Raw genomic sequence first — 26,174 nt, forward strand, 5'->3', positions numbered from 1 at the left:
GAGATATGGTCGAATGGCTCCAGATTAAACGAGTAAGTGAACCTGGAGTTTGTTTTGTCAACTGCTGTTTTCTAAGGTCAAGAGTGAACTGTGATCTTTTGGCCTTTCATAAATGTTCTGCACAATCACATGCCATTTGAAAAATGTTGGACAATAGGTAAATAATGGTGAATAATGGTCATGAATATGCAGCTCCACTTACCCTGCGTTAGTATTGTAGGTTATAAAGCAGTAATCATTTTACAACCTCTCCAAAAACAAATCTTCCAGCACATGCACACTGGGGACCCAGAGTCTGACCATGCGAGTGTAAAACACACCGGGGAATCATTAGAGGGAGAGTGAAGTAGAAATATCTGCATGTACTGCATGACCCCTTTTTTCTTTAAGGTTTTTGGAACAAATGTGCAGCAGGAATAGTTTTCCATGTTCACCAAAATCCTTGTTAAAATGGAACATACTGTAGGCCTGCTGCTTACTGGAGTGTTAACAGCACCTCAGTGGTGAGTGTTAACAAGACCTCGGACTACAAGCAATTGTGCATGCAGCAATATCGGGTTTGTGCAGAGAATAAAGACAATATTGTACCTTTGAGTGTGTACTAACGTGCCACTTCCTGCTCATGTGCATGCGAGGGTGTGTCGTACGTATCAGTGTGTATGTGTTCATGTGTCTGTGTTAGTGGCATTGGACAAACTTGCTGGTGAAGCCTGGGGTGGAGACCAGGGCCACAGGAAAGGCTGGGGTAGAAGATACACACCCACACACACATTAAACATGACTGCCCTCTGACATCAAGTCTGGGCTATTGTGTAATATAAAGGAGAGGGAGAGCAAGGGAGAGCGAGAGAGGCACAGGAAGGAAATTTATGATTTATGATTCAATAGCAAAGACGGAGGGTGAAATTTATAGCAGAGAGGGACTAAAGGGAGGGGGATATCATGTAACAGCAGTGGGGAGAAGGAAAGAGGGGGAAAAGTTAAAGAGTTAAAGTGTACCTCCTTCTGTCTGTAACTAAATAGCTGGTATGTGTGCACAATATTGCTGTGCACTCCCATGAGAATATGTGTGGGCTGTATATTAAAATCTGCAATATGAGGCGTCTCAGATGAAACTGTTTTTCACCTAAAGACGTCACTAACTGCCTTTATCGTGTGTGAACAGAGCAGAGGCTGCCGTTAAAGCCGCCGAGATACGTTCGACAAGGTTTGGTCTCCGTTTTTGATGCAGCTCGTATGTGCATGTGTGTGCTGTGTGTGTGTGTGTGATCACAAAGAAACAAACCATTCCTGCAGCCCTTTACGAGTTTCCCAAGGAGAGGTATCACAGGTCAGTGTGGATAAATCAACGGCAGCAGACATGCACACACACACACACACACACACACACACACACACACACACACACACACACACATTTGATCTGACACTCTAAGGAACATCTGGTGTTCTTGAATACTGATTTAATATCCCCATCTCCTTCACAACACATATGCACAGTCATGCATCTTGCATCCAGCTGAGACAATGCAGAAATAATGTAGCAAGCTGGAAATCAGTTACAGTGACGGGGAGCTTCTCTGACTGTTAACTACATAAAGACCAAGCAGTAGTGTAGTGCAAGGTACACAGAAGGATATGCGGTATAGTCACTTGTATACAGTATACAGTGTAAAATGCTCAAGATGTTGCATTTACCTGCGCTGTCATTAATACAGAAACTGTGCATAAAATAGACCCTAATTTGGTGGCCTTTGTGAGCTGAGGGCTGGTAAGTTAACTGGTACTGTAGGTCCTTTAATGTTTTATGACAAAGCGGCCTTTCCCTTATTTTGACAGGCATCTGCACTGGCCACACTTTTGTGGAGTACTTTAACTAGTCTGCACTTCAACAGACATTAGTGGTTATGGGGGTGCCGTATTTACGTCCTTAGTTCCAGCTACCAGCATTCGATCCACATTTTCAACACAATAATAATGTTCCTGCCAGTGGACACACCATACTGCCCCAAAACCTCACTGTGTGTTGCAGTCGCCCTCCACTGTGATTTCAGGGTAATGCACCCTCTTATTCACTGCTGACCGAGGACCTCTCCTCTCATTTAGCTAATTTTGCGCAAGGATCATTCAAGAGAACAGCTGGGTTGATCCAGGTGAAAGTTGTAATCAGGCATTGTTGATGTCTCTTGTCATTTTGTTTAGTTTTCTATGGCTATGTCTCTAAGCCGTGTGTTAGGGAAGACAGACACAAGATACTTACTGCATTTCTAACCATCTGGATAAAAAATATTTGAGTTTTAACATACTCCACTATATGCTTTAATCCAAAGATGGGTCCCACATCCCATGTATTGCTCAATTTGTATGACACTTAGTTAGTTGTCTATATTGATGTTCCTTTCCATTAAGTAATTATTTCATACAGCACACAACAAGAATGTCTAGATCATCTTAATTTATTAATTTTCAGCCATACATAAATATTTCTCTGTGAGCAAACAACGTGTTTTTCATTGTGGCTTCTTCAAGTTCGCCTTTCACATGATCAGCAACAGGAATGTGCTTTTAAAGCTTCTTTTGACTCTGTGACAGTCAGCGATCAATGAGCAAATAAACACAACAATGTGTCGAACAAAAGGAGCAAGGAGATATGTAATTACAGCTAATTCAGCCGCAACGTTATCTTTTATATACCAAATATTTCTTCATCCAGATGGTTAAAGTGGTTAGTGTTTTTAGGAAGACAATAGCATATTTGGGCATAAAATATAAAGTTTCAGATGATTTACAACTCTCATTTATCTCATCACTCTGAGGGTATTTCAAGAATCCTTCAAGACTGTAAAAATAAATACTTATTAAACATTTATCTTTCTGAAAAGCAGATGTGACTTGAATGTAACGGAAATAGATGAGCTGGGGATTTCCTCGCCCCTGAAAAGCATGTGCACGCCACTGCTCACACTCACACATTAAATTCTTTCATCTGCTGTACTTTTACTCTTGCTTTCTCATCCCTAACAGCCTCAACAAACATACAACTAGAGCCTCGTCTGTTCAAGAAAGGTCAGACCGAGTTAGTACAGCCACGTTGTCAAATATTAACTGGTCATATCGATTACAAAAAAGGGGGCAGCGAGAAAAATGGGTTATATTTTGTTTACTTATGTGAATGGAGAGGTGGGGCGGGGCGTCTGGTCGTCCGGACCAATGGCATCGCGAGGAAGCGTTGACTGACGTAGATTCAAACCAATGACTGAAGTGTGCAGCTGGACAAACGCGACCACGACACAACGTTTTTTCCCCCTCGACGTTCAGGCAGAGAAACAGTGGATTTATCCGTTTTTCAGCAAATAACGCGAGCAAACTGACAAAGGAGACACGTGTTTGTTTACCGTATTGGGGATTATTAGAACAATTTCCTTGCTGTGTGGTTTTCTTGCGACGTCTGGGATCGGAAAAGAGCCGCCCCCCCCCTCCCCGACAGCTGGTTTGCGGATTCCCCCTCTTTGCACTTGAAGTTGTGTGGTGAGTCTGTTGTTATTGGTGGAGTAAAGGGGGAAGCTAGCTGTTTGCTACATAAAAGAAAGAAATACAGAAAGACACAGCTGCAAGAAAGCAACGAGAAAGGCTAACCGTCAACAATGTTCATTTAAATAATTAACTCATGTTACTTTCTGTATCAGAGCCTAATTCTCAATAACTTACACCAGTTTCACGGCTAACAGTACTTATGGTTTTGCACCCATAAACTCAGTCTGAAAAGATGGAAACACTTTATGAAAATGCTGAAACGGTGGTAAAACAACCTAAGAGTCTTCTCCTACATTAGAAATAGTTGTATCGTGACAGATTACAACATTGGAGCACTGTCAAGTTCACGAAAATATTCAGTCTTCAAATGTTGGATTTTGTGGGGTAATATACTAACAGACCTTATCATTTCATAGCCTGTTGTTCCTCATTAGAATCCTTTAGTCCTCCTCAGAAGACTCAATTAAAGTGTGACTTGTTGGATTATTTGTCATTTATCGACAGAAATGTTTTTTTAAATGTATTTCCGAAGCCACGCAGGCATTTGTGTTTTAGAGTAAAGAGTGTAGTGGTGGTGTGGTGGAGCTAGAGGGATGTTTGTTCACATGTTGCATTCAAGTACCCATTATGAGCCCCGATTTTCGACTTCTCAACGTTACTGTGACGTGTACTGCTGAAACGATAAAGTTAATTGATTAGATAATTGGCTCCCAGCTTTTTGGCTTACGACACTTTAAAGTAAACATTTGGCTTTGAGAGTTGTATATGTCTTTGAGCTTCAAACAGCTCAACCAGAACCAGAAAGTGATTTTTGCACTTAAATAGTTTTACAGGCGTGAAGAGGTAAAGCTGTCCTACATTCTATAATAAAGATGGAAAGAGTAGTGAAAAGTCTGACAAATTAAGCACAATTTGTGTTCTAGTCTTGTACCTAGTCTTTGTTTACTTTCATATTTCAAATATTTCTTATTTCACGTTTATGCTGCGACCCTTTGGGGGATCCTGACCCCCAGGTTGGGAACCACTGGATGACTTGATTGAAAGAAAATCTATTGGCAACATTTTGATAATTGACTTGTTGTTTAAGTCATTTTTCAAGTCAAAATGCCAAACGCTAACTGGCTCCAGTTGTCATGTGTGAGGATATGCTGCTTTTCATCGAATATGTTACATTTGGGATTTTGGACTGTTGGTTGGACAAAACAAACAACTTTCAGACGTTACACTCAGTTGCCAATCTATTAAGTACACCTAGTTAAAATTAACCCAGTCTAATACAGAGGTACAGCAATAAATCCTTCCTTCATGAAGGTTATAATATTCAGTTGAAATTGTTTTAGACAGGTGTTGACTTTATAGTTATTTTGGAGGATGTAGTTTGTGGTGCTCTTGAGATGTATTGTTTGTATGGGAGGTGTTTCTAATATTTAGTCTACCCTCATCGATGTAAACCTGGAGGACAAAATGTTATCTCTAAAACAGTTCCAACAAAAACTGAACATTATAACCTTCATGGACGTACTATTTATTGCAGGACTCTGTATTAGACTGGGTTAATTTTAGCTAGGTGTACCTTTTTAGAAATTGGAAACTGATTGTGTGTAGTTACTTTCACGTCATGACTGAATGAACCTGCTATATTATCACTATTGAATTCATGAAGCTAGCCAGTTAACCCAAGTTACAGTTGGTTCCCAGGGCGTTAGAAAGGATAGGCTGACATTATTCATTGAAGGTAGCTTGCTAACCACTGCGTAGGGTTATCAAAACATTGACATTAAAACCCAAATTAGCTGACATCTCATTAGGTGTGACATAACCCGCGACGAATAGTAGACGTAACGTTAAAATATAATTCAAGAACTGCAAAGCAGTCTATAACTAAGGGGGTTCTCTGGCTCTGGCGGGTGATTCTCAAATGAACACTCACATTCATTTTTGAAGGGTGTATTAAGGACCTTAATTACTTTTTTGTAACAATATGAATGAACTCATGGCTCATGCCTCATTTCTTCAATGTGCAGTGTGCAAGGCAAATTTTAAGTGTGGGGTCGCACTGGATGTGCTTTGTTGGCTTGAAAATAGGATGATCACTTTTCTTAGCTGATTATAAGAAGTTGTTACAGGCAGAAGCATCAGGATCATTCCCTGTTTGCTCCTGGGGAGCCATGATGTCAGCTGCTGTCAGTTATTTAATTAGCATAACTAATGACATTAGCAACTGTAACCTCTAACCAGAGAAGAAAGAAACATAACATCTACTTCAGGCTTCCAGTCCTGATGGTGTTTATTTGTGCTGTGATGTTTGTTGTTGATTTAAATAGGATGCATGTAACCACATTTGGTCCATTTTTTTTCAACAGAATAAAGGCCTGGCTCTTTTTTTATCAGAATGGACAACAAAGGAAAGAGGGTCAATGAAGTGTTTTTCTGCTCAGAGTGCATCAGAGCTGAATCTTGTTCAATGTTGGGATCCATCATCTTATCACGCACTATTAGCCTCTGGGGGGAATAGGAATGGAAATACTAGGGTAAGATGTAACCAGATGTTGTGGTGAAGCTGCTTGCATACCCAGCCCACGTTTCTTTCTATGCATCACTATCATCAATATTATTCTGCACAAGAATCAAACTTTCTGACGGCACTTTGGTCAGTTTGTTTTTCATTGACTCTCCACAAGTACAGTGTACATGCACACCTACATACTAATCAGTAGTAATAGGTTGTGTTAATGCTGTTCATCCTTAAAATGTAAATCAGCATGCTCTGAATATTGTATTGAGACATCTGAAGAAGGGATGGTCAATATGGTTGAAATAATTATCACAATATCAATAGGTATTTTCCAAAGCCATATAGATCATGATATGGCAAATGTTTGCAATATCACTCATAAAATAATCAAATTGATGTTCAAAGCAATGAACTGTATTCCACTATGGATTTATGGATTACGGGCCCAATTCTTCATACTACTAATACTAGTTTTTAGTTACTGTTTATTGAAAGTAGAGCTGATTGATGTTGTATGTCATTTAAAATGGCAACATTCTATTATTTCAGCCTCACAAATATGAGATTTCCTGCTTTTTCTGCTTTATATTTTTATAATTTTAAACAAGACATTTGAATATGTTACCTTGGTTTGTGGGACACTGTTCGCATGACATTCATGCAGTTCAATTCCCACATTCCTGAAAGAACTTGAATGCAGCACCAGACCACGTGACCCACCCAGCTTTCTAACGTTAGCAAGGTGGCTAACAAGCTTTAGCTAACTTGAGCTACGTTGCAACGCTGCACAGAGTAATCCCCACTGAAGAAACGACGAACACGCAGTCTTCGCTGGGTAGTTGCAATAACTTTGCGTAACGTTACACTTAAAAGCGAACACCGAGAACACAATGCCAGGTAACGTGAACTTTAAAAGCTTGTAATGCAGACGGTTCGTCTTGTGTGTGTAAAGCTGTTGTAATCAAACGAAGCAGAGGCTTGTTTTGTTGACCTGCTTCACGGATGCTGCCATGCTGTAGCAGCGTGCTAGCTGATAGCGGAGCAGCCGACTTTGTTTGGCCTCAAGCATCCAAACGGGAATGGAGTTTGACCTCGGCTCGTGGCTTACGTGTTTAAAAAGCTTACCATGTCCTTTTCATGTGGTACATTATTTGCGTTTAAGCCGTTTTCACGCAAACGCACATTACGTCTTTCATGAAAATAACTGTTTTCAGCCACCCAGCCCTCTACCCTTTGTTGTTGCTCTGATAGCTTTCACCTTAGGCCCGTTCATTGACAGCATAGCTACGTGCATCTATGTAGCTTGTTAGCCACTGTAAACTAGCCACTTAGCATTACCTCGGCTAAAACCGTCCAATCCCGTTACCAACTTTCCAGGTAGGCCTGGACACCTGGTTTAGCCGGTTAGCTCTCTGTAGACGTTAGCAGGCTATAAGCCGCTACGACACGGCTCATATTACACACCGCACACTAACTGTTACATTACATAATCTGTTATGTAGCGGTTTATTCTGCGCTTTTCAAAGCACTTATTATGCACAGTTGATGGAGTTGCACAAACCTATTTTCGCTTTTCTATGTTCACCAGTTTTTGTCGCTTCACAGATTGGATCTCTGTGAGAGATTTTTAATGTTTTGTTCACATGCAGGTTCACTAAGTGTCTTTGGGTTTCTTGGAGTCTCCACAGCAGACGGACGCGACATTTTGACGTGTGGAGTTTAATAAATTAACCTATTACACTGTATTCTTGTTTATGGTATTAATACTTAAGCTTATATTGATGTTGCTAATTTCACCTGTTTACAATATGGAGGAATGAGTTGACTTGGAGAAATATCAATTCATAATTTTATGACCAACTAATTACTAAGGTAACATTCATTTTCTTTAATAATTATTTGTCTTTAAAACGTCAATCTTTGTGAAAAATGTTCATCCCAGTTGCCCAGAGCCCACAGTAACATTGCCAAATTGCTTGTTTTCTTTGCCTAACAGTCCAAAACCCTAAAATATTCAATTTACAATTATATGTATGAAAGAAACAGCAAATCTTGATTTTTGAGAAGGTCAAACTATTACGTTTGGCATTTTTGCTTTAGAAATGACCGAAATGATTTATCAAATATTAGAATAGTTAAAGATTTTAAAATGTATTCAGTAAAGTAAAATTGTAAAATAAATGCCCATCATAGTTTCCCAGAGCCCAAGGTGTTGCTTCAAATGTTTTTGTCTGACCAACAGTCCAAAACATACATATTCAATTATTTACAGTTATAGAAAAGCGGCTGCAACCAGTGAATGTTTGTTGTTGTTGTTTTTGCTTGATAAATTACTGAGAGGATTAGTGGATTATCAAAATAGTTGCCAAGTAATGTGTTTTTAATCATGAAATTTGGGGTTTTCCCTCCCTTTTTTAATAGAAGTAGTACTTTCCAAATGTAAATTCATCTCCATCTCTATTGGAAGGATCTACCGGTGTGTAATGTAGAATAATATATAGAAGTAAAATATAGAATTAATGTGGGAAGAAATGCGTAATCAAGGCAGCAAAACTGACATTCAAGAGGAAGGCTTCATTAGAGCCAAGAAATAGTACATACAGTGAGGGGATTGGTCATCAGGAACATCAAGTCAGAAAATGATGACAACAATGTCTACAACTGAAAGTGTTTCAGATCACAACATAGGGTCATTTGACTCAGACCTAGAGCGTGATCATATTTTTGTAAATCTTTCTGTGCATTTTACCTTTCCCTGTTTAGCCTTGACCCTCATCCAATTGGATCAGCTCACACTTTGCCTGCAGGCATGGAGGATGCTAGGCTCCGCTAACTAAATATTACATGGTGACCAACACATGGTTACGCAACAAGAACATGTTAAGTGCTACATGCAGAACATAATGGCACTGTGCTCGCTGTCTCCTCTTTTCCTTATTCATGCTGGTTCACCCGCCGTGCACCCTTGTGTCGGCAGAGCAGAGGCATGTTTACTGTGGCTCTTAGCAACTGTTAAAATTGATTTTTAGGGTTGGGACTCACATGATAATTTTTAGCTTTAAGAATATTATACTAAGAAGTCTCTCTAAAAGGCATGCAATTAACACTTATTTTTCTCCTCGATTTAATCTTTTTTTCAATTAAAGACTTTTATTGTTTAATCTGAAAATAGTAATAATTGCCTGTCACAAGCCCAAGGTGATGTCTTCAAGTTGCTTGTTTTGCTCAACCACCAGTCAAAAACCAAATGATATTAAATTTAAAATTATATAAAATCAAGAAAAGCAGCAAATCCTCACAATTTCATTTGAAGTTTTGATTGATAAATTACTATAAATTAAACAATGATTTTAGCTCTAACCTCCATGCATTTCTAATGGATATTTTGTGATGATGTGGTGGTAAACTTAATTGTTGTCTGCTTTGTTTTTTCTTACTCCGATGCCTGATATATGGAATTTGTGTTGTGCACTTGTTTATAAGAGTCCGGTAAACTTTGGCAGCTGAAAGTCTGTGTAGCTTCAGACACATTTATAGACTCCACATACAAGCTTCAAACACTTTGAACATGCTGCACCGTTCTTAACTAGTGCAGAATTACATTTAGGCTTCTCGTATGTTCTTGAAAAATGTTCTTTCTTACCCTTTCCCTGTCTCCTGCCCTGATTATTTGTCTTCATAGGTAACATCTTGTGTAAATTGTTGTACTGTATAATTAGACTGCTTTATCATTGCCCACAGATAGACAAACACTGACAGCTTTGAGCCAGGCCAACACACCTCCTAGTCCACTAACCTACTTAGATTACACATGTTTATTTGAACTCTGAAGGACATCGTGTTCGTACTGTCACTGCATGCAGTCAACACCAATCTGTCTTGGGTCAAACTCAGCTGACATATGTTGATTTGTTACGTTAACCAAGACAGAAATGGCTAATAAGCGCCAACGTAACATTTTGTCCTGAATTTTGGAAATCAGGCGAGTGAAGCTGCTGGGGAAGTAAGTCAGTCCACGCAAGTCAAACGTTGCTGTGGTGTGTCTGCATCGGGCTGACCCTGGGGCTGTGTGCACGGCTCGGTTGAGATCATCGTTTTTTTTTTTCTCCCTCTCCCCACTGCGAGGCAGCAGTTGAGTCATGACGAGTCTGTTGGTGCTGGCTGGCAGTCTGAGGATTATGTCATTATAGTGGGCATTTATCATCAGAACAGGAGTTTTGTGTCACAGAAGTAGGGAAGCATAAACAATCATGTCTAATCAGTATTTCTTCAGAATTAAATGTAGTATTCCTGTGATATGGTATTATTAATTCCTGTTGGAATGTCAATGGTAGGAGAAGAAGCACAATAAGATGGAAGTTCTTGCATGAAGATGAAGCTCGCTGTTTGTACACTGTGGCCTTTTACCACAGCATTGCATTTCACCCACCTGAAAAACTATCAATGGTGGTCATAAAATGCCAACAACTCTGTAAATCCATCAGACTCATTCAGGTGTTTTCAGTATTAGATATCACTTAGTAGTTTTGGAGACCAGCATCAGTCCCAGCTGGGGTTGCAGTTTTCAGTCTGTCTTATTCAGATCATGAGATATGGAAAATTGTTCTTCAGCGTTGAGCAGTGCGACTTTTCTACTCGTTGGAGCAGTTTTCCAGCTGTAGCTAAAAGTTTAATTGAGGTGCTGCTAATTTGTTCAGTTTGGATCCTGGGCTGAAACTTTGCAGCCTTGATTCAGATGAGATAATGTAAATTTAACAGCCAATGAGACCCAGCTGTGGGCTAATGGATAGATTAGTCAAAGCTATCTGGCTTCAGTGGAAGACAATGAAGTATGCATGTTGTTTTCATTTGTTTTAGGGAGGCAGTTGTGTCTGATTTGAAAAATATTTTCAGCATGTCTTTGTAAGAATGCGTTACCATGATGAAGTTTGATGAAGAATTTGACCAGCTTTCGAACTATCACATTCACGTACCTGTCTTCTCCTGCAGAGCCGGCTGAGATGAGCGGTCCAGAGGTGGCCAAGACACCGGGAGGTGGAGCTCCGGGCAAGGAGGGAAAGGAGCCAGTGGCCAATGGGCACGCAGGAGAGGGCAACGACGCCAACCCATTTGCTGAGTACATGTGGATGGAGAATGAAGAGGAGTATAACAGACAGGTGTGTGCTCATACTTTATGTTTTAGAGAGACTTGATGCGTTCATCCTTTTTGTAGCATTTGTCTACCCGCAGCCCTTCTTTCTATTTGTTCTCTGTCCCATTTTGTCTTTCCACACCCCCCACACATAACCCCCCCTAACCCTAACCCTAACCCCAACCCCAATTGTCTTTTTCCATCAAACTTAATATCATCTTGGAAAATTACACTGGGGGAAGTAATTATTTCCGTCAAAGCTAAAGTTCTGGTATTGTGGGCTTTGACTTTGGTACTATTCTCAAGGTCGTGTTCAACATCAGCATTGTCAGAACGTGCTCTTCTTAGTCCTTTCTGTGAGACTACTGTTGACGCAAAGGAATCTGGCAAAAAACACAGGGTTGTCCAGCCAAAAAGTTAAATCTGGCTAAACACAATGCGACGTCATCAGCCTGAGTTGGCCAGTCAAGAAATGCCAAGATTATGTTTAAGGTTAATTAGAAACAGTGCAGTGGTGGACAAACCGTGTAGTGGAGACACTCGCATGTTTTGTTTTTAACCGTCCCACTCCGTACATATTTTGGCTACAGTTCTTTAAAAACATTTTATGGGATCTTTATTTTGTTTATGGAAAAAATGATAGCTGATATATTTATCAGTCTCAAATATCTGTATTTGCCTCAAAGTATTCTTAGTACTTTCACTTGAGAGTGGACAGTAGAAGATGACAAGAATTAAGGGCAAAGAGAGATGAGGAACGACATGCAACAAAGATCCCTGCTGGCCAGAGTTGAACAGGGGACGTTGCTGTTCATGCTTGGCACCTCGGGGGCCCTCCCTCCCCCCTGGATCATATTTCATCTTCTCACCAGTACCTGCAGCAGCATGCCCACACCAACACAGCCTCTTGCCTTTTAATTCAAGCAGAGCTGCTAAGTGTTAAAATGTATGCTAGTGTTAACACCCCCCCTCCTGTACCTGCTTTCCTAGATTGTGACCTTAAATCAGGTTGTGCTCTTTGTTAGGTTGCTTGGATAAATCAGAATTTTCATAAATTTGACTTAATTCTCACCATTCACTCCACCTTCCGCTTCTTTCTTTTGCTGTTTTGCCATTTCCTATCTGTCCTGGTTCTTCTTTCCAAACTCAGCCCTACCTTCCTTCCTCCTGTCTCTCTACACTCAGTGAAGCTCTCCTGTGCATTCAGCTCTTCCATTTTTAAATTCTTTTTGTGTTGCTTTCTGCTGTCTCCTACCCTCCTCCACCTTTTCTGACGGACATTCTTAGGACAGCTGATGACTGATAACCATCCACAACTTGCCAAACCTGTTTACCTTCCTTTCCCCACACACGCTTCCTTTTTGGTCCTTCATGCCTCACTCTTCCTGTCTTTTCCCCTCTTCTGTGTTCATTTGAGTTACATGGTTAGTGTTGTATAGGTAGAAGTAGCGTTTTCCCCCCTTCTTCTAATGTTCAGTGCCCTGCCAGCTTTCTGTATCTCAACCTCAAGCCCTTTATCCCGTGCTTGGCTGTATGAGTCATGTGTTTTAATGTCACCACATCACTGAGAAGATCTCTCTTTGGGAAAACTTCCACCTACTTGTCATGCAAATAATCTGTCATATATTCCTCCTCCATCCACCCCCCCCCCACCACCCCCAATTTCTCTGCCTTGCATTTATATCTCACCTCTCTCTTTATTCTCTCCCTCATCATCTCCCAGGTGGAGGAGGAGCTGTTGGAGCAGGAGTTCTTGGAGCGCTGCTTCCAGGAAATGCTGGAGGAGGAAGACCAGGATTGGTTCATCCCTTCTCGTGACCTCAACAACCAGGGGGTGGGGCAGCTGCAGCAGCAGCTCAACGGCCTGTCGGTCAGCGATCACCACAGCAACCTGGAGGAAGTGGCGGTGAGTCAGAGATGCATCTAATTTCACAATAGATATTTTTAAATTATTTTTAAAGCTCACACAGAGATTGATTGTAAACAGTCAAGAGTTTAACTTAAAGGGAATGTGTTCTAACTCTCATGTCTTTTTCTGCAGAGGAAGAGCATGTTGAACCCCGAAGCGAAGGAGTTCGTCCCGGGGAAGAAATACTAGGAGTCCCCCTCACCCCCATGGAGCCTCCACGCGCACACACACACGCACACACATACACACCCACACACACCAGTCCTCACATGTTCTCAGAGACTCTGGCGGCCACGACCGCGCACACACTGATTCTCGCACACAACGCATGCACACACACACCTACACACTTGAAGTCAGTGGCGTGCTGGCAGGCCCAGTTGGGGGGTGGGGGGATTTCTTTTCTTTTCTTTTTTTTTTGTTTCTTTAATCTTTTTATTTCCTGTTTGTTTCTTGTAAACTGAGGGACATTGGGAACAGGGGTGGGGGATGGATGTAATACCAGCACCGCCCTACTGCGGGCGCTAGCTCATCATTGCATTTCAGATGACACTGTTGATGTTTACAGAGTACGCAGATCTCATTCATGGTCCCCTTGGAACTGAGGCAGCTACCAAGGAGTGATGCCAGGACAAAACGTCAGTCCAAAACATTTAATAAACTTGAAAGATTAATTAATTTGTGTGCTGTCAAAGTTGAAAAACATCGCCAGTAGTTTGAGGGATTCCATGACAGTGAGGTTAGAGAACGACTAACATTTTAGGGGCTTTGATGGGTTTCTGCCACTGCTCTGTAGAGTCATCATGGTCAGTCAAACCCGTTGGCGTTTGCTCCTATGATGTTATAAGCTCCCTGTGACATCACAGGCCTTGTGCATCTAGAAATGCGGGTTCTTATTTGTATCTGCAGCGGCTCCGTTCCAAACCAAATACAGACCCCACCCTCCCTGCACGCTTGTTTTTGAAGTGATCTTATCAGACATGGACGAGTGTAATCATGGATAAGAAATTATTTTCCCAATTTATGTGGAAGTCCATGTTTATGTTTAGTCCAGCTTATTAGAACAGAGGTGTGAGTTTCCCCAAGCACACATCAAGTCGAGTTTAGCAAGAAAAATGTTATAGAGGGAAGGTCAGAGCCTTTTGAACCTTCAGAAACTCCGTTACCGCCATATTTCTCCTTCATGGCTTCATCCTTTAGTTCAATTTGGATTTATGGGGTGTAGTGAGCAACCTTGTTACAGGGGAGTATTTGGTCTGGAACAATGCCACTGCCTCTTTCTGCCGGAAGAACTTGGTTTGTCCAGCATCAGATCAAGTGTCCATATCCAAATCAGGTTTTCAAACAGCCTCTCCTCCTCTTTTGTCTTTTTTTTTTTTTCTTCATGTTTTGAGGATGAGGCGTTTTGTGTCTCTACTGGGTACAGTAGCCTGTGGTGTCCATTCAGTCCTATTTGCAGGAGGAAATGTGAGGGGACAATATTGTCACAGCCAATCAGAATAAAGCAGTATGGAACATGTGGCTGACAATATGGCCTCCTTGCTGTTCTTCTCTTTGTAGGTTGACTTATTTGAGGAAGTTCTTCTTTTTAACCATGAATCTTGGTTGTGGTCTGGCTTTCCCTGAAGCATTGCCCCTTAGTGCAAGTATAATCTCCGTTAAGTTGTGAGCCAATAGGAAAAAGTTGTATATGTGAAGATGCTTTTAGGGAAACCCGGATTCTAATCAAAGGTAATCATGAATTATTGAGTCACTTTTTTTTTTTTTTTTTTAGCTCTCAGCCATTTTGGCTTGAAAATGCAGAGGCAATATTGTCATAAAATCTCATGATCTGAATATTAATCTTCTTCATGCCACTGTTCATTTGTGGTATTAACAGTGACGATAACGTCTTGTGTTTTACTGTATTAGTGTTAAGTAGACACTTGTGCACTTGTACTTCATAGAATTAAGAAGTATCTGACAGGCGAAAGCACGTCTTTACATCCATGCAGCTTTTCTGATTTTCAGCCTAACAAGTACTCAAGTGTGTTCTTAAACCGTGCAGCAGAGACTTAAGTGTTGGTTAACGTGGAACTTCCTCGCCACAGTGTTGGGCCACAGCTGTCGAATGGCACCCTGGTGAAGCCAATAGGAATGTCCGCCAGGTGGATTGTACAACATGAAATCATTTTTGGTGATTTTGTTTAGATGAGTTAGACGACAGAAGCCGTTACAAAAAAAAAAAAAAAAAGAATTCCAGAAGACACAGAGTATGAATTTCAGTACAAATAAAAATAATGAAAAAAGACGAATAAAGATGTTAAAGACAAATGACGTGTGTCAGTGTTTTGTCACATTTTGATACACAGGATAAGAACATTTTGTAAATTCTATATTAATGACACTGAAGACACATTCTTTTGTCATTTAACACACAGACAGCTTCTATTAAATTACCATAGACAATTGAATGACAATGCTAACAAGTTGATGTTTAGCAGGTACAGCCTTAGTTTAGCAAATTAGCAAGCTAACACTTGCTAATTAGCAGTAAACACTCAACACATAGCTGAGGCTGGTGGGAATGTCTTTAGTTTAACAGGTATTCGCTCATAAACCAAAATGTTAAAATCATCCAATTTGAAATAAAATCACACATCAGTCTTATTCTTTCTGGTGTAAATATAGCACATAACAATTTTAAAAATAGCATTAGTATTGAATACAAGAATTCATGTGGGTTTAAATGAAAAAACAGAAATATAAATATAAATTGAGCTTTTTGTAAATAAACCTTCCAGTAAACATTTTATGTAGTTTGACTAGTGTTAATTAATGTATGTTTTTAAGACCTTATTACTAAAATACCCCAAACAGGATCAACCTCACAACTTCTGATGACAAAGGAAGAGTAGAAAGAACGAGTGGGTTCAAAGGAATACTGACACTCAAAAGCTGTTCAGGAGCTCACAAGATCTTCCTCAGCAGATGGATTGTGCCCAGTTGTCATGGGGATGTACAGTAGATGTTTAAATTTCCATTTTCCTTTTGAACATTTACAATTCCATGAAAACTGATCCAGCAAAATCCATCTGCTGAGGAAGATCTTGTGATATGATAGAAAGTGAACAGCTCCTAAATGAACCTAGTGGCGAGATTGTTTTCAAACCAGCCAACCAACATTGGCCTTCATCTGAAGAAATGGAAACTCTAAGAAGACAAGAGAAGCATTTCATGCATATGGAGCTTGGACTTGGGCCAGAGCAGATCGCTGCAGGTATGAACCGGTAGGAAAATACTGATCACATACTCTTCAAAATCAAAATCATTTCAACACTAAGTTAGTAATACTCATTATAACATGGGATCTTGATTGAACTGTATATTGATACAACCACATGCCACCATGGTTTAGTTACATTAGCACAAAAAAAATACTTATTTCTCCATTAAAGTGGAGCAAGCATTATACATGTACTTTTATCCTGTCATTCCTGAATAAAATGCAGAACGTTCTTACTCGTTTTGTAACTCCATCCCTTTAGAAAGTCAACAAGTCCCTAATCTAAAGTTATCTGAATCTTGTTTTGCGTTTAGAGGGGCGGCACGACGTCAGTCTGTACATCATCAACTTGAGGAACCGTCGCCTGACCAGCGAAAACCTGGGTACCCTTTCAGTGTCCATGCCTAACCTGCAGCGCCACCTCACCGGAGAACCTGACCCGCCTGTGCCCCTGACAGCAGACATCAGGACAGACCGCCTAAGATCACCCTTCACTTATAAAGATGAGGACGTGGAGAACGCTAGATGCTGTCGTTTGGTGGCAAAACCAGCACAGGTCATGACGGCCACTGTAGGCTTTAGGTAGGGGTTGCAACGTAATATTAATGTCTAATCACATTGAGATATTGATTGACCTAAATCTGCCACAACATAAGCTTTTAAAACTTGTTCTAGTAATCTTTGAAAAGAAAATGTATTTGTATTGAATTAGTTATATGATCATGTGTTTAACTTTTAATTGAGTGATTTTAAATGCTCTAGTAACTTTCGTAATAATTCTGTGATAATAATTACGATAATTATCACTCACTCCTCTCTCCAGGCCTCCTGCTGGCCTCCTGCTGTCTCCACTTCACCCGAACAAAACTCATATTGCGGTCCTGAAAGCAGACCGGGGGAACGACATCCTCCCTTTGGAGTGGGAGGCACGGCTGTACAACGGGGTCGTGTCCACGGTCTACAGTGCTGCAGAGGAGGAGATGAAGGGCTGGTTCAGGGTGTCTGACTACACTGAAGATGGACACATGATACTGTCAGTGTTGTGCTTCTTCCCCATTGTGGAAGAGGAGAGGGTGGAACAGGAGGAGCCTCAGAAAAAGAGGAAGAGGGAGAAAACCTCCACGGATGAGAGCAGCACTGACCTCACTAAACGAAAGCGTCTCAGACTGTAAACACCTACACTAGTGATTAAAAAAAAAAAGACCTCCTATTTCAAACCTCCTCAAGTGCCTTAATGCAAAGGAGCATCACAAACTAGTAAATTGAGAGATTTATTGCTTAGAGTGTTGACATATACATTTAGACTGAAACTGAATCTTTAGTCTTCTACTAATGTTTTTTTTGCAACACAGATTTGAAACAGCAATGAGCCATGTAGGGCTCTAACATGTTGGTGTGGTTATGAGCAGTCTAAAAAGGTGCTTATCTGAAGAGTATAATTAAGGCAAAAAGCTGGGCTCCGACTGTAGCCATACCTACAGCTACTGCAGCCACAGTGCATGCACTTTGCTGTGGCAATAGCCATTTCTGTTGCTGTGGCTGGCTGTATTTATTGGTCTGGCTGTGGCTTAGGCAGTAGCTGTAGCTATATGGCTATTGCTATGGCTGTAACGTTAGCTATGGTCGTGATTTATGGCTGGCTACTCTTTGCAGCAGCCAAGACACTGGCCAGCAAAACAGTGTTGAAAAGCAGGAATCAGATATGACAGCTGTGTACAGGTGTACAGTAGTAACTTCACCACAACGCTCAGCCATCTCAACCATATCAGTTCACACCTGGCATGTAGGTTAGCTAGTGTTACACTTTAAAAATATGTATCACAGCCTTAATAATAGCCACAGCAATAACCATGTCCATAATCACAGCAAAAGCTATGCCCTTAGCTACAGCCACATATAAGAATTAGCCTCCACTAATTATCTTAACATTAGCCACAATGATGGTGGAGTTATCTTCCATGACCATGATATGCTTTCACCTGCCACCTCAGCACATTATGACTAATGTTAATACCAATCTATGATCATCATTCTCTACTTTTCTCACCTACAGTGGCTATCAGACAAGCTAATGTTAACTACTAAACTTAATACTTGGTATTTGTTGTTTTTACTTAAGTGAAGAACCTGAGTACTTCTTCCACCACTGCATTGCCGCATGCACATTCAAACCTCTTCCCAACAGGAGGGTGACAACAAGCACACATTTTACTGTCTCCTTTGGGTGCCTGCCAGCAGCGGGTTTACTGCCGTGTTATGACTCATCCACAGCTTCTGTATCCTGAGGCAAGATAACTGAGAATCACAGACACAAGCCTTGACCGCTCGCTCTGATTGTTTGGTGGTGGAACGAAGAGGCAGCATTTAAAACTTACGGCTTCATCATGTTTGACACAAAACACAAACAATTTTTTTCTTTTATCTGCTGTGTATTGAGACAAAGTTGAGATTCAGAGAATAGGATCAATTATCTGGTGACGAGGAGGATGAAGATGGTAAAAGTCACTCTGCTGGATCTTAGGCTGGGCCCACTAGGAGGAGACACACAAGGTAATAAATATACAAGAACATAAAAAAGCCAAAGGACAGGGCTTGAGTTTAGTGATCATCAGTTGACCTCTCTACCTTCTCCTCACCTCAGCAGTGTAGCTGGCTTGGTACTCTGTCAACAGTGGCTTGCTGCTGCTCTCTGTACTCGGCTGTACACGGGCCAGAGGTAGTGTGCGGCCACGAGGGATGCCAGGAGGGAAGGTTTGCATCATAAAGCAGCAACCATTGAGGTACTCAGTTTCCCATGCACAGCTGAGAGCGAGGGCAAAGGAGAGAAAGTGTCAGCAAATAACACACAGGGTACAAGAGGGGCATGTGAGAAGAAACTACAAGAATTGTGATAAAAAAGGCAAGGTTTGTGTTAATGGCTTACCAGCTGCACTGTCTGGAAGTAGTCTGAAGGAAGGAGCTGTTTCTCAGTCCAAGAGCTGGTCTCAAGCCCCTCAAGTAGGAGCCGCTACCCCAATTTTCAGCATCTAATTAGAAGTGGGAATCAACAAAGCACACTCAAATACTGTACTTAAGTACTTAAGTGTTAGCTTAGCTTAGCATAAACACTGGAAACAAGGGGAAACAGTTAGCCTAGGTCAGTCCAAAGATAACAAAATCTGCCTATCAGCACCTCAAAAGCTCACTAATTAACGAGTTAGCATGTTGTTTTTACAGGCCAGAAGATGAAGCCTACAGACTTTGATCCCCTGACTTTTCCTCTAGCGCCACCATGAAGTTGACATTTTTGGCTTTTAGTGGTATGTCTCAACTATGGGATGGATTACAATGGAATTTGGCACACACATTCATGTTCCCCACAGGATGAGTTGAAAAAACGTACAAAACTAATGATATTCTTGAGTTAACGGTTATGCATTATGGGACGTGTGTGTGTGTGTGTGTGTGTGTGTGTGTGTGTGTGTGTGTGTGTGTGTGTGTGAGAGAGAGTGAGTGAGTGTGAGACAGAGAGAGTTGTTCTACCTTTGACTGTGATAATGGCACTGGAGGCCACAGGACGGTGGAGCAGATGCTGCAGCCCGGTTTCTCTGCAGACAGATCTAAGGAAATCTTCACAGCAGGCCGGACCAACATGAGATGATAAAACAATCACACCTAAAAGTGCACAAATATAGAATGGGTTTATTAAAAAATTGTGTGGTTCTCTACTACAAGAGCCACTTTAGCAAATAACCTAGAGTGTCTCTGAGTGGAAACTTGGCACGGATCGGGGATCCTTAATTTGCAATTAGAACAGTCAAGATTGGAAACAAATGTAGCACATTTTCAGCTAAACAATAATTGTGTGAACTCTACTCCAACATCGTATAACAAAAATAGGTGTCAAGGTTAGTAATGCTGTTGACGCCAAATTCCTACCCTGCCTATGTTATGTAACTTAGTCATCTTCAACATTCATTGTGTTATGAATGAGAATGAGGAGGACAGTTGAGAGAACAATTAGATACAAAATAGGATGTAAGCTTGACAGGATGATTTTCTTCTTGGGTATGTTTTTCTCAAATGATGTATATTCTGGCACTCTTTTACCTCAAATGGCTTGAAAAATAGTGCATAAAGCTACTGTAAATGGGGAAAAAAAATCTCCTCGGGGGAGCATACCCCCAGACCCCCAGGTTTTGGGCTAAGCCTCTAACATCTGCCTCCGCCCCTGTCTGAAACAATAGCAGGCAGATTAATTAGTGAATTCCAGTGAGCACGAGCCAAAATTATTTCAAAAGGTGTCCTTATCGAAATTTGCAGCTTAAGTGAAAAATGACTTGATGAATCAAAGCAACACCCCTGAAGTAAGAACAGCCAAACCTTCCTCGTAGAGAACATCAATCTTCTGCTGCGGCTCATCTTTTTCCTCCTGCTGCTCCAACACATTAGCTGTCAATAGAGGAAAATGGACTGAGTATCAATGCAGCTGCCAGCTTAGATGTGTGTGTGTGTGTGTTTCAGAGAGATAGAGAGAACTCTTACCCTTTCCGCCAAAAACATAGCACAGCTGACCTTTCTCCTCCTCGCCAAGTGCAGGCCCAGTCTCCCTGGCAACTCCTGCTTCCTGTGTTCTGGCCTCTGTCAGGGCGGACGCCTCGGAAACGGAAGGAGGGAGGCCGCCAAATGGAGGCAACAAGTCAGGGAAGAGAGAGCAAGAGGGAGGCTGAGAGATAAAGGAAAGAGTGATGGTGGTGGTGGTACCAGAAAGCTAGTTAGAAGGATGTTATGGTGAACTTGCTGCATGTTGTTGTGGTTCACCTGTGAACAGCCACTTGAGCCATAGATGCTGTTAGTTGTCTTGTAAAAGTATTGATGAAATATAGGCCAGGTTGCACGGTCATTCTATGAAAACAACAATAAACATGACAGTGAGTCAATCGATCCATCAATAAATCTGTCTGTCTATCCATCCATCCATCCATCCAACCTGAGGTGGGCTCATAAATGAAGGAGCAGCTTTAGCTTCAGGTCTAGGCTTCAGCTGGTTGACCTGTGGATGGCGCTCACTGAGGGGTTTATAGTCACTACTGTAAGTGGTGACAAATCTCCCACAAGGCATCAGCCCCAGAGTCTGAAAGGGAAAAACATGCATTACTGTGACACTGCCACACTGTCACTGTAGGTTAGCCCAAAGGCAGGATTCACACCCTATAGTATCCGGAACAATACAGTTACTGTACGAGTAAATCCCTGAAGGGCAATGCATCATAATAACTACAAAACTGAATCACTTTCCTCTAACACGTATTATTTTTGTTGAAATAAAATAACAGAATTGCAGTGATAAGGTTGGGGGAAAATTATTGTTCTCCAATAATAAAATAAGAATTTAGATGCATCCTCAGAGGTTTTAATCTAATAAAAAGCTGGGTTGCATGAGCTCAGATTTAGCTTTGTAACACAGTTAACAGTAATGCTGACTGACGTAGTGGAGCAGTTTGTGCAGGGTGACAGGTTTGCCTTGAGGCTGCAGACTGCATGTACAAGAGAGAGAAAAGGTCAGCGACTGTGTGAAGTGGTAATAGTGGCGCTAAAATTTTTTAACCTCCTCATTTCAATTCAAAACATGCTAGGAAAAATGAAAAAAAGACCAAGGCACACTATTGCAGAACTCAAAGAAAGAGAAAATGAACAGAAGACAAAGCGAGTAGCTTAAATCTCAGAGTATTTACCTTCAGGTGTGTGGAGGGAATCATCTGATGGTTTTTGATTCCTCTTTGGTTGAGTAATCTCAGTGAACCATCACAGCAGTGAAGCTGAACTGACTTCCAGTGGAATGTTACTGCTACTGTTTTGAATTAAATCGTACAGGGACTGTACATTCATACAGTAACATTGTGTTCAGTCTATGATGACCGTAGGATTTTAAACATGTCCAAACATGTGAATTCAACTTAAAAAGAGTCATCATCTGCTCTTGGCACTATATTTGACCTGCTATTTATTCATATATAGGTCCCAGACAACAATAAGTTTCCTCTGAGGAACACTCTCCACAGGATTCCCAAACTGTCAGTGCATCATGACAGGGTTTACAGTTGAAAGTAGTGAATGTGATTGGCTGTGATAAAGTGCCCCACGGGTGTGCCAGGCGAGCTTTGCCACTAAATTACCAATTGTTTTCTAGATGCATGAAGTAATGTCTCAGTATACGTGGACGCATGAGAATGATTAATAAATGCAGACACAGTGAACAGCAGTGTAATAGCACCATCTACTAGTAAAAGACAAAAGTGCAGAAAGCCTGCGGAAGAATAAATCTCTGCCTATATTAACCGAATAATATTCAAACAGTGAGTTTTTTTTTTTTGATCAATGAAACTTCAATTATCCTGGCAGATTATTCACAACCCTGACTGAGTTTTTCTGTCCAGTTAACAGTATTTTAATTATAAATGTCAAATGTAAACAAGTGGTCTAAAGGTGCAAAGATTTGACAGTAAAATTAAAGTAATATTGATTCCTTTCAAAACAAGATTTGGAATATTTTCAACCACCATCTTGGTATGTTACAGCGAGATCAAATCAAGTACTATACCATTATTACACAATCATCATTATCATTATAGAGTGTTATTAACGAGGATGATGATAATCATATAATCTCTCATTGGCTGCTGTTGAAAGTGTGCTGGTAGAAGATATTGACATTGGCTGTGTAATCCATAGTTATGGTGGCGCCCATGCTCCGAGCCCCCAGACTAGCGCCGCCGAGGGCTGAAGACTGCTGCAAAGCCAGGAGGCTGTAGCCATGGAAACGGCCCTTGAACTTGTCAGATGATGCCACTTTATCCAAGGCCTCTGTAAACCCTGGTCAGCGACAGAGACATACAGAAACAAAGGAGAGGAAACTGAGATTTAGCTGAACAATTTTCTTTCACTGATGGGAAAATAAGTCTGGACCTTGAGGGGACACCGACCTGGCTTCAAAAGCTCCCAGCTCTTCCACACTGAACCCTCACACAGGATGGGCAGACCGAGGTCACCGCTCAATAGAGGCTGTCATGACAGACAGAAGAAGAGATATCAAGAAATTCATGTAGTGAATGTTTATAACAAATGAGTAAAAGCACAGTATACGTGTGTGTGTGTTACCTCTTGTGCTGCAGGTAAGACTGCTTCTACATGTTTTGCAAGGGCTCTCCCACCCTGAGTGAACACATGCTGACAGAGAGCATCCCCTGCTGCTGCACCTTAAACACATGCACACAAATACTGTTCATGTGACCTTCCATAAATCTTTACTTTTTTTCCCGCTAACAGAATGAAGCAGGAAGTGACGTGCCTACCTTCAGCCAGCTTCTTGCAGAGACCAGCAAAGTGGGACTTCTGGAAGTTTCTGTAGAGGTGCGGCAGCATGCCCATAAGATCTGACACCTGGCATTAATTGGACATGTTTTCCACATATGCATCAGAAGAGAGAAACGTGATTTCCTTAAATCAGATGAAACTGAGCTGGTATTATTGTATAAATGAAAACATTTCTCACTGACCTGGAAGTATTCCTCCATGGCTTTTCTGACATGTGTAATGTCGTGAGGAGGAGCGACCAGGTTGTCTCTGGCATCAAACACCGTCTTCACGGCCAAATGAGCGATCCAGAATGCTGAGAGGTAAAAAGACGTCTAAAGGGTTTGGTCCCATCAATAAAGCTATGCATTATTCACATACATGTTGCCACGGTTACCTGATCCTTCATCACCCATCATGTGACCCCAGCCTCCACAGCCGATCTGCGAGCCATCAGGATTGACTAACTTGCAGTTGGAGCCAGTCCCTGATATCAGCACTACACCTCCTGCAGAGAAAACAGAGCTGACTGATATTATATGATCACGGCGACGACTGCGTTGATCTCATTAAGCCATAAAGTTGGGAAAGACACGCTATAAATGATATGACTTTTCTACAGCCACAGCTCTGGGGGCAAAGTATCAAGCCTTGCCCTGTTATGACATTTATTAACTGCATCTGTACCTTTGAGTATCTTTCAAATGTTAATATAGGTGGCATAAAAGTAGCTACAGTGTAAATTCATCTACAATAAAAATGTATATAGTATGAGGTACATATGGTATTTAATTACATTTCATCCAAATGTACATGGTAAAAATGGTTGAAAATACTAATGCATATAAGCAACTGAGATTATATTAAGTGTAAATGGAGGCAACTCCTACTTGCATATCTTGAACACTGTTTAGTTAAAGTTTTGTGCTGAGGATTGACTGCAAGTTACCACGATCGCTGGCAGTTGCCATGGCGCCAATAGCATCAGTGGTGATGAAGTAGTGCTGGCTGAGAGTGGGGAACCGTTCTTTCATCTGAGCGATCAGTTTGTCAATGGCGTCCTTCTGCTCCCCTCCACTCAGAGACATTCCCTGCACACATACAACAAAATCTGTGTGTAAAATGTTACAACTACTTGGCACTTCTTCATCAAATACTTTCCGGACAACAAACATCAAAGAGATTGACTGACCAACGAGCATAGTGGCGTGCTTGGATCCAGCCCTGCCTCCATCTTGGCTCTCTGGACCATGTCGCTGATAGCTTCAATACATTTGTCCACCCCAACCAACTGTATGCACATACACACACACACAATCTTTGTGCAATCAGTTTTTGTAGTTGCTTAGCATGCGTTTAAATCATGAAAGAAACAGAAAGTCTTATGCAATGAGTAAACATATAAGGTAAGTCTGAATCATTCCATCATACATTCTTCCCTCCTGCCATGCTTAATTTGTTTCCTACATTTCTCAATTTATCCAACCCAAACTACCTCCATCCCTACTTCTGCTCACCCAGTGGTTGGTGGACGGTCCCTCTGTCTCCACCAGGATCTTTCCATCTGCTGCCACCAACACTGCTTTGGAGTGTGTCCCTCCACTGGAGAGGAAGATGCATACAGTGTATACCATTGAGACAACATCAAGAAAAAACAGATATGCATTTGCTGTGACATATAAACTTACAGACAGGCTTCTCTTTTGAGTATCTCTCTGCAAAAACCTTCAATAAAGTATTACTGATTGTGATTCTGAAAAGGTTTTCACATATACATGCATATATATATATATATATATATACACACACACACACTGCTGCGAAACTGACTGTACCCCACAAACAGTTGTGTTGTGTTTGTTGTGTGCGTGTCTCGCGATCACGAGACACGCACACAACAAAAAAAGCTCCCTCTTCAGTCAAAGACTATGGTCAGAATGAAACTCTGTCAGTATAGGTTTGTAGGCTACCTTAAATGTACAAAGCAACCGCGAAAACACAAATAAAAGCCTGAAATATACACTAGCTCTATCTGACCATTCAAATGGATAAAACTAATAATAACAATTCAGTTTTGGTGTATATTTTAACTCATTCTCACCCCTCTACTCCGCCGAACACTGATGCCATGTCTCAGTTCCTGTTTTGATGGTCCAGCCGGCTCTGTGCTCGAAGTGCCCAAATGTCGCGAGAGCAGCTGAGCTCCAATCCTGCAATGCTGATTATAACCAGTAGGTGGCAGTCGTGTTTAGGGACCAATCACCCTGAACCTACTGTCAACATCGAGCTATGCTGATGATTTCAATAAGAAAAGCATATTAGTATGAGTATAGCAGGAAATGGTCTGGTATAAGTTTAAGTAAGGTTTTATAATAGGTGTAATAATTTAGTGTGACAAAAAGAGAATGACAGGACAAGAATAGGTTGTTTTAGTCTTGTGAAGTAACACTGGCAAATCAAAAACACACTGTGTGCCTTGACTCATGCT

At 41.2% G+C, this 26,174-nt stretch overlaps 3 protein-coding genes across 4 annotated transcripts; 1 reads left to right on the top strand and 2 right to left on the bottom strand.

Annotated features, from left to right (window-relative positions):
- Positions 1–3,289: 3,289 nt before the first annotated feature.
- paip2b (poly(A) binding protein interacting protein 2B) lies at positions 3,290–14,618 on the top strand. 2 transcript variants are annotated; one of them, XM_070930020.1, is made up of 4 exons: positions 3,290–3,528; positions 11,039–11,205; positions 12,904–13,086; positions 13,222–14,618. In XM_070930020.1, exons 2-4 carry the CDS (start codon positions 11,050–11,052, stop codon positions 13,276–13,278), a joined length of 396 nt encoding a protein of 131 aa, XP_070786121.1. In that variant the 5' UTR covers positions 3,290–3,528; positions 11,039–11,049; the 3' UTR covers positions 13,279–14,618. The 2 variants fall into 2 exon arrangements, with proteins under 2 accessions (XP_070786121.1, XP_070786120.1); XM_070930019.1 differs by lacking the exon at positions 3,290–3,528 and adding an exon at positions 6,813–6,946.
- A 4,150-nt stretch (positions 14,619–18,768) lies between these two features.
- Positions 18,769–22,092, bottom strand: LOC139306293 (uncharacterized). Its single transcript, XM_070930236.1, has 8 exons — positions 22,069–22,092; positions 21,324–21,467; positions 20,879–21,059; positions 20,717–20,785; positions 19,877–20,008; positions 19,278–19,380; positions 18,991–19,156; positions 18,769–18,885 (listed from the first exon to the last, which is right to left on the bottom strand). The coding sequence occupies exons 1-8, from the start codon at positions 22,090–22,092 to the stop codon at positions 18,805–18,807; spliced, it is 900 nt and encodes a 299-aa protein (XP_070786337.1). The 3' UTR covers positions 18,769–18,804.
- Positions 22,093–22,334: 242 nt separating this feature from the next.
- nagk (N-acetylglucosamine kinase) lies at positions 22,335–25,816 on the bottom strand. Its single transcript, XM_070929886.1, has 10 exons — positions 25,788–25,816; positions 25,204–25,288; positions 24,879–24,977; positions 24,636–24,777; positions 24,084–24,194; positions 23,890–24,002; positions 23,686–23,773; positions 23,492–23,589; positions 23,317–23,395; positions 22,335–23,206 (listed from the first exon to the last, which is right to left on the bottom strand). The coding sequence occupies exons 1-10, from the start codon at positions 25,814–25,816 to the stop codon at positions 23,004–23,006; spliced, it is 1,047 nt and encodes a 348-aa protein (XP_070785987.1). The 3' UTR covers positions 22,335–23,003.
- Positions 25,817–26,174: the final 358 nt, after the last annotated feature.

This window comes from Enoplosus armatus, chromosome 23, assembly GCF_043641665.1.
Source record: "Enoplosus armatus isolate fEnoArm2 chromosome 23, fEnoArm2.hap1, whole genome shotgun sequence".
Taxonomy (NCBI): Eukaryota; Metazoa; Chordata; class Actinopteri; order Centrarchiformes; family Enoplosidae; genus Enoplosus; species Enoplosus armatus.

Bases quoted from the DNA above. Each gene is read 5' to 3' on its own strand.
- paip2b (XM_070930019.1), top strand. The intron at 11,206-12,903 runs GTGTGTGCTCAT...ATCATCTCCCAG, and splicing joins AAGAGGAGTATAACAGACAG to GTGGAGGAGGAGCTGTTGGA. The intron at 13,087-13,221 runs GTGAGTCAGAGA...CTTTTTCTGCAG, and splicing joins GCAACCTGGAGGAAGTGGCG to AGGAAGAGCATGTTGAACCC.
- LOC139306293 (XM_070930236.1), bottom strand. From the start codon at position 22,092: ATGATTCCCTCCACACACCTGAAG. The intron at 21,060-21,323 runs GTTGGATGGATG...TTTATCTCTCAG, and splicing joins CATTTATGAGCCCACCTCAG to CCTCCCTCTTGCTCTCTCTT. The intron at 19,381-19,876 runs GTAGAACAACTC...ACTTCTAATTAG, and splicing joins TGCCATTATCACAGTCAAAG to ATGCTGAAAATTGGGGTAGC.
- nagk (XM_070929886.1), bottom strand. From the start codon at position 25,816: ATGGCATCAGTGTTCGGCGGAGTAGAGGG. The intron at 25,289-25,787 runs GTGAGAATGAGT...CTTCCTCTCCAG, and splicing joins GTGTTCGGCGGAGTAGAGGG to TGGAGGGACACACTCCAAAG. The intron at 23,774-23,889 runs GTCAGTGAGAAA...AATTAATGCCAG, and splicing joins CCATGGAGGAATACTTCCAG to GTGTCAGATCTTATGGGCAT.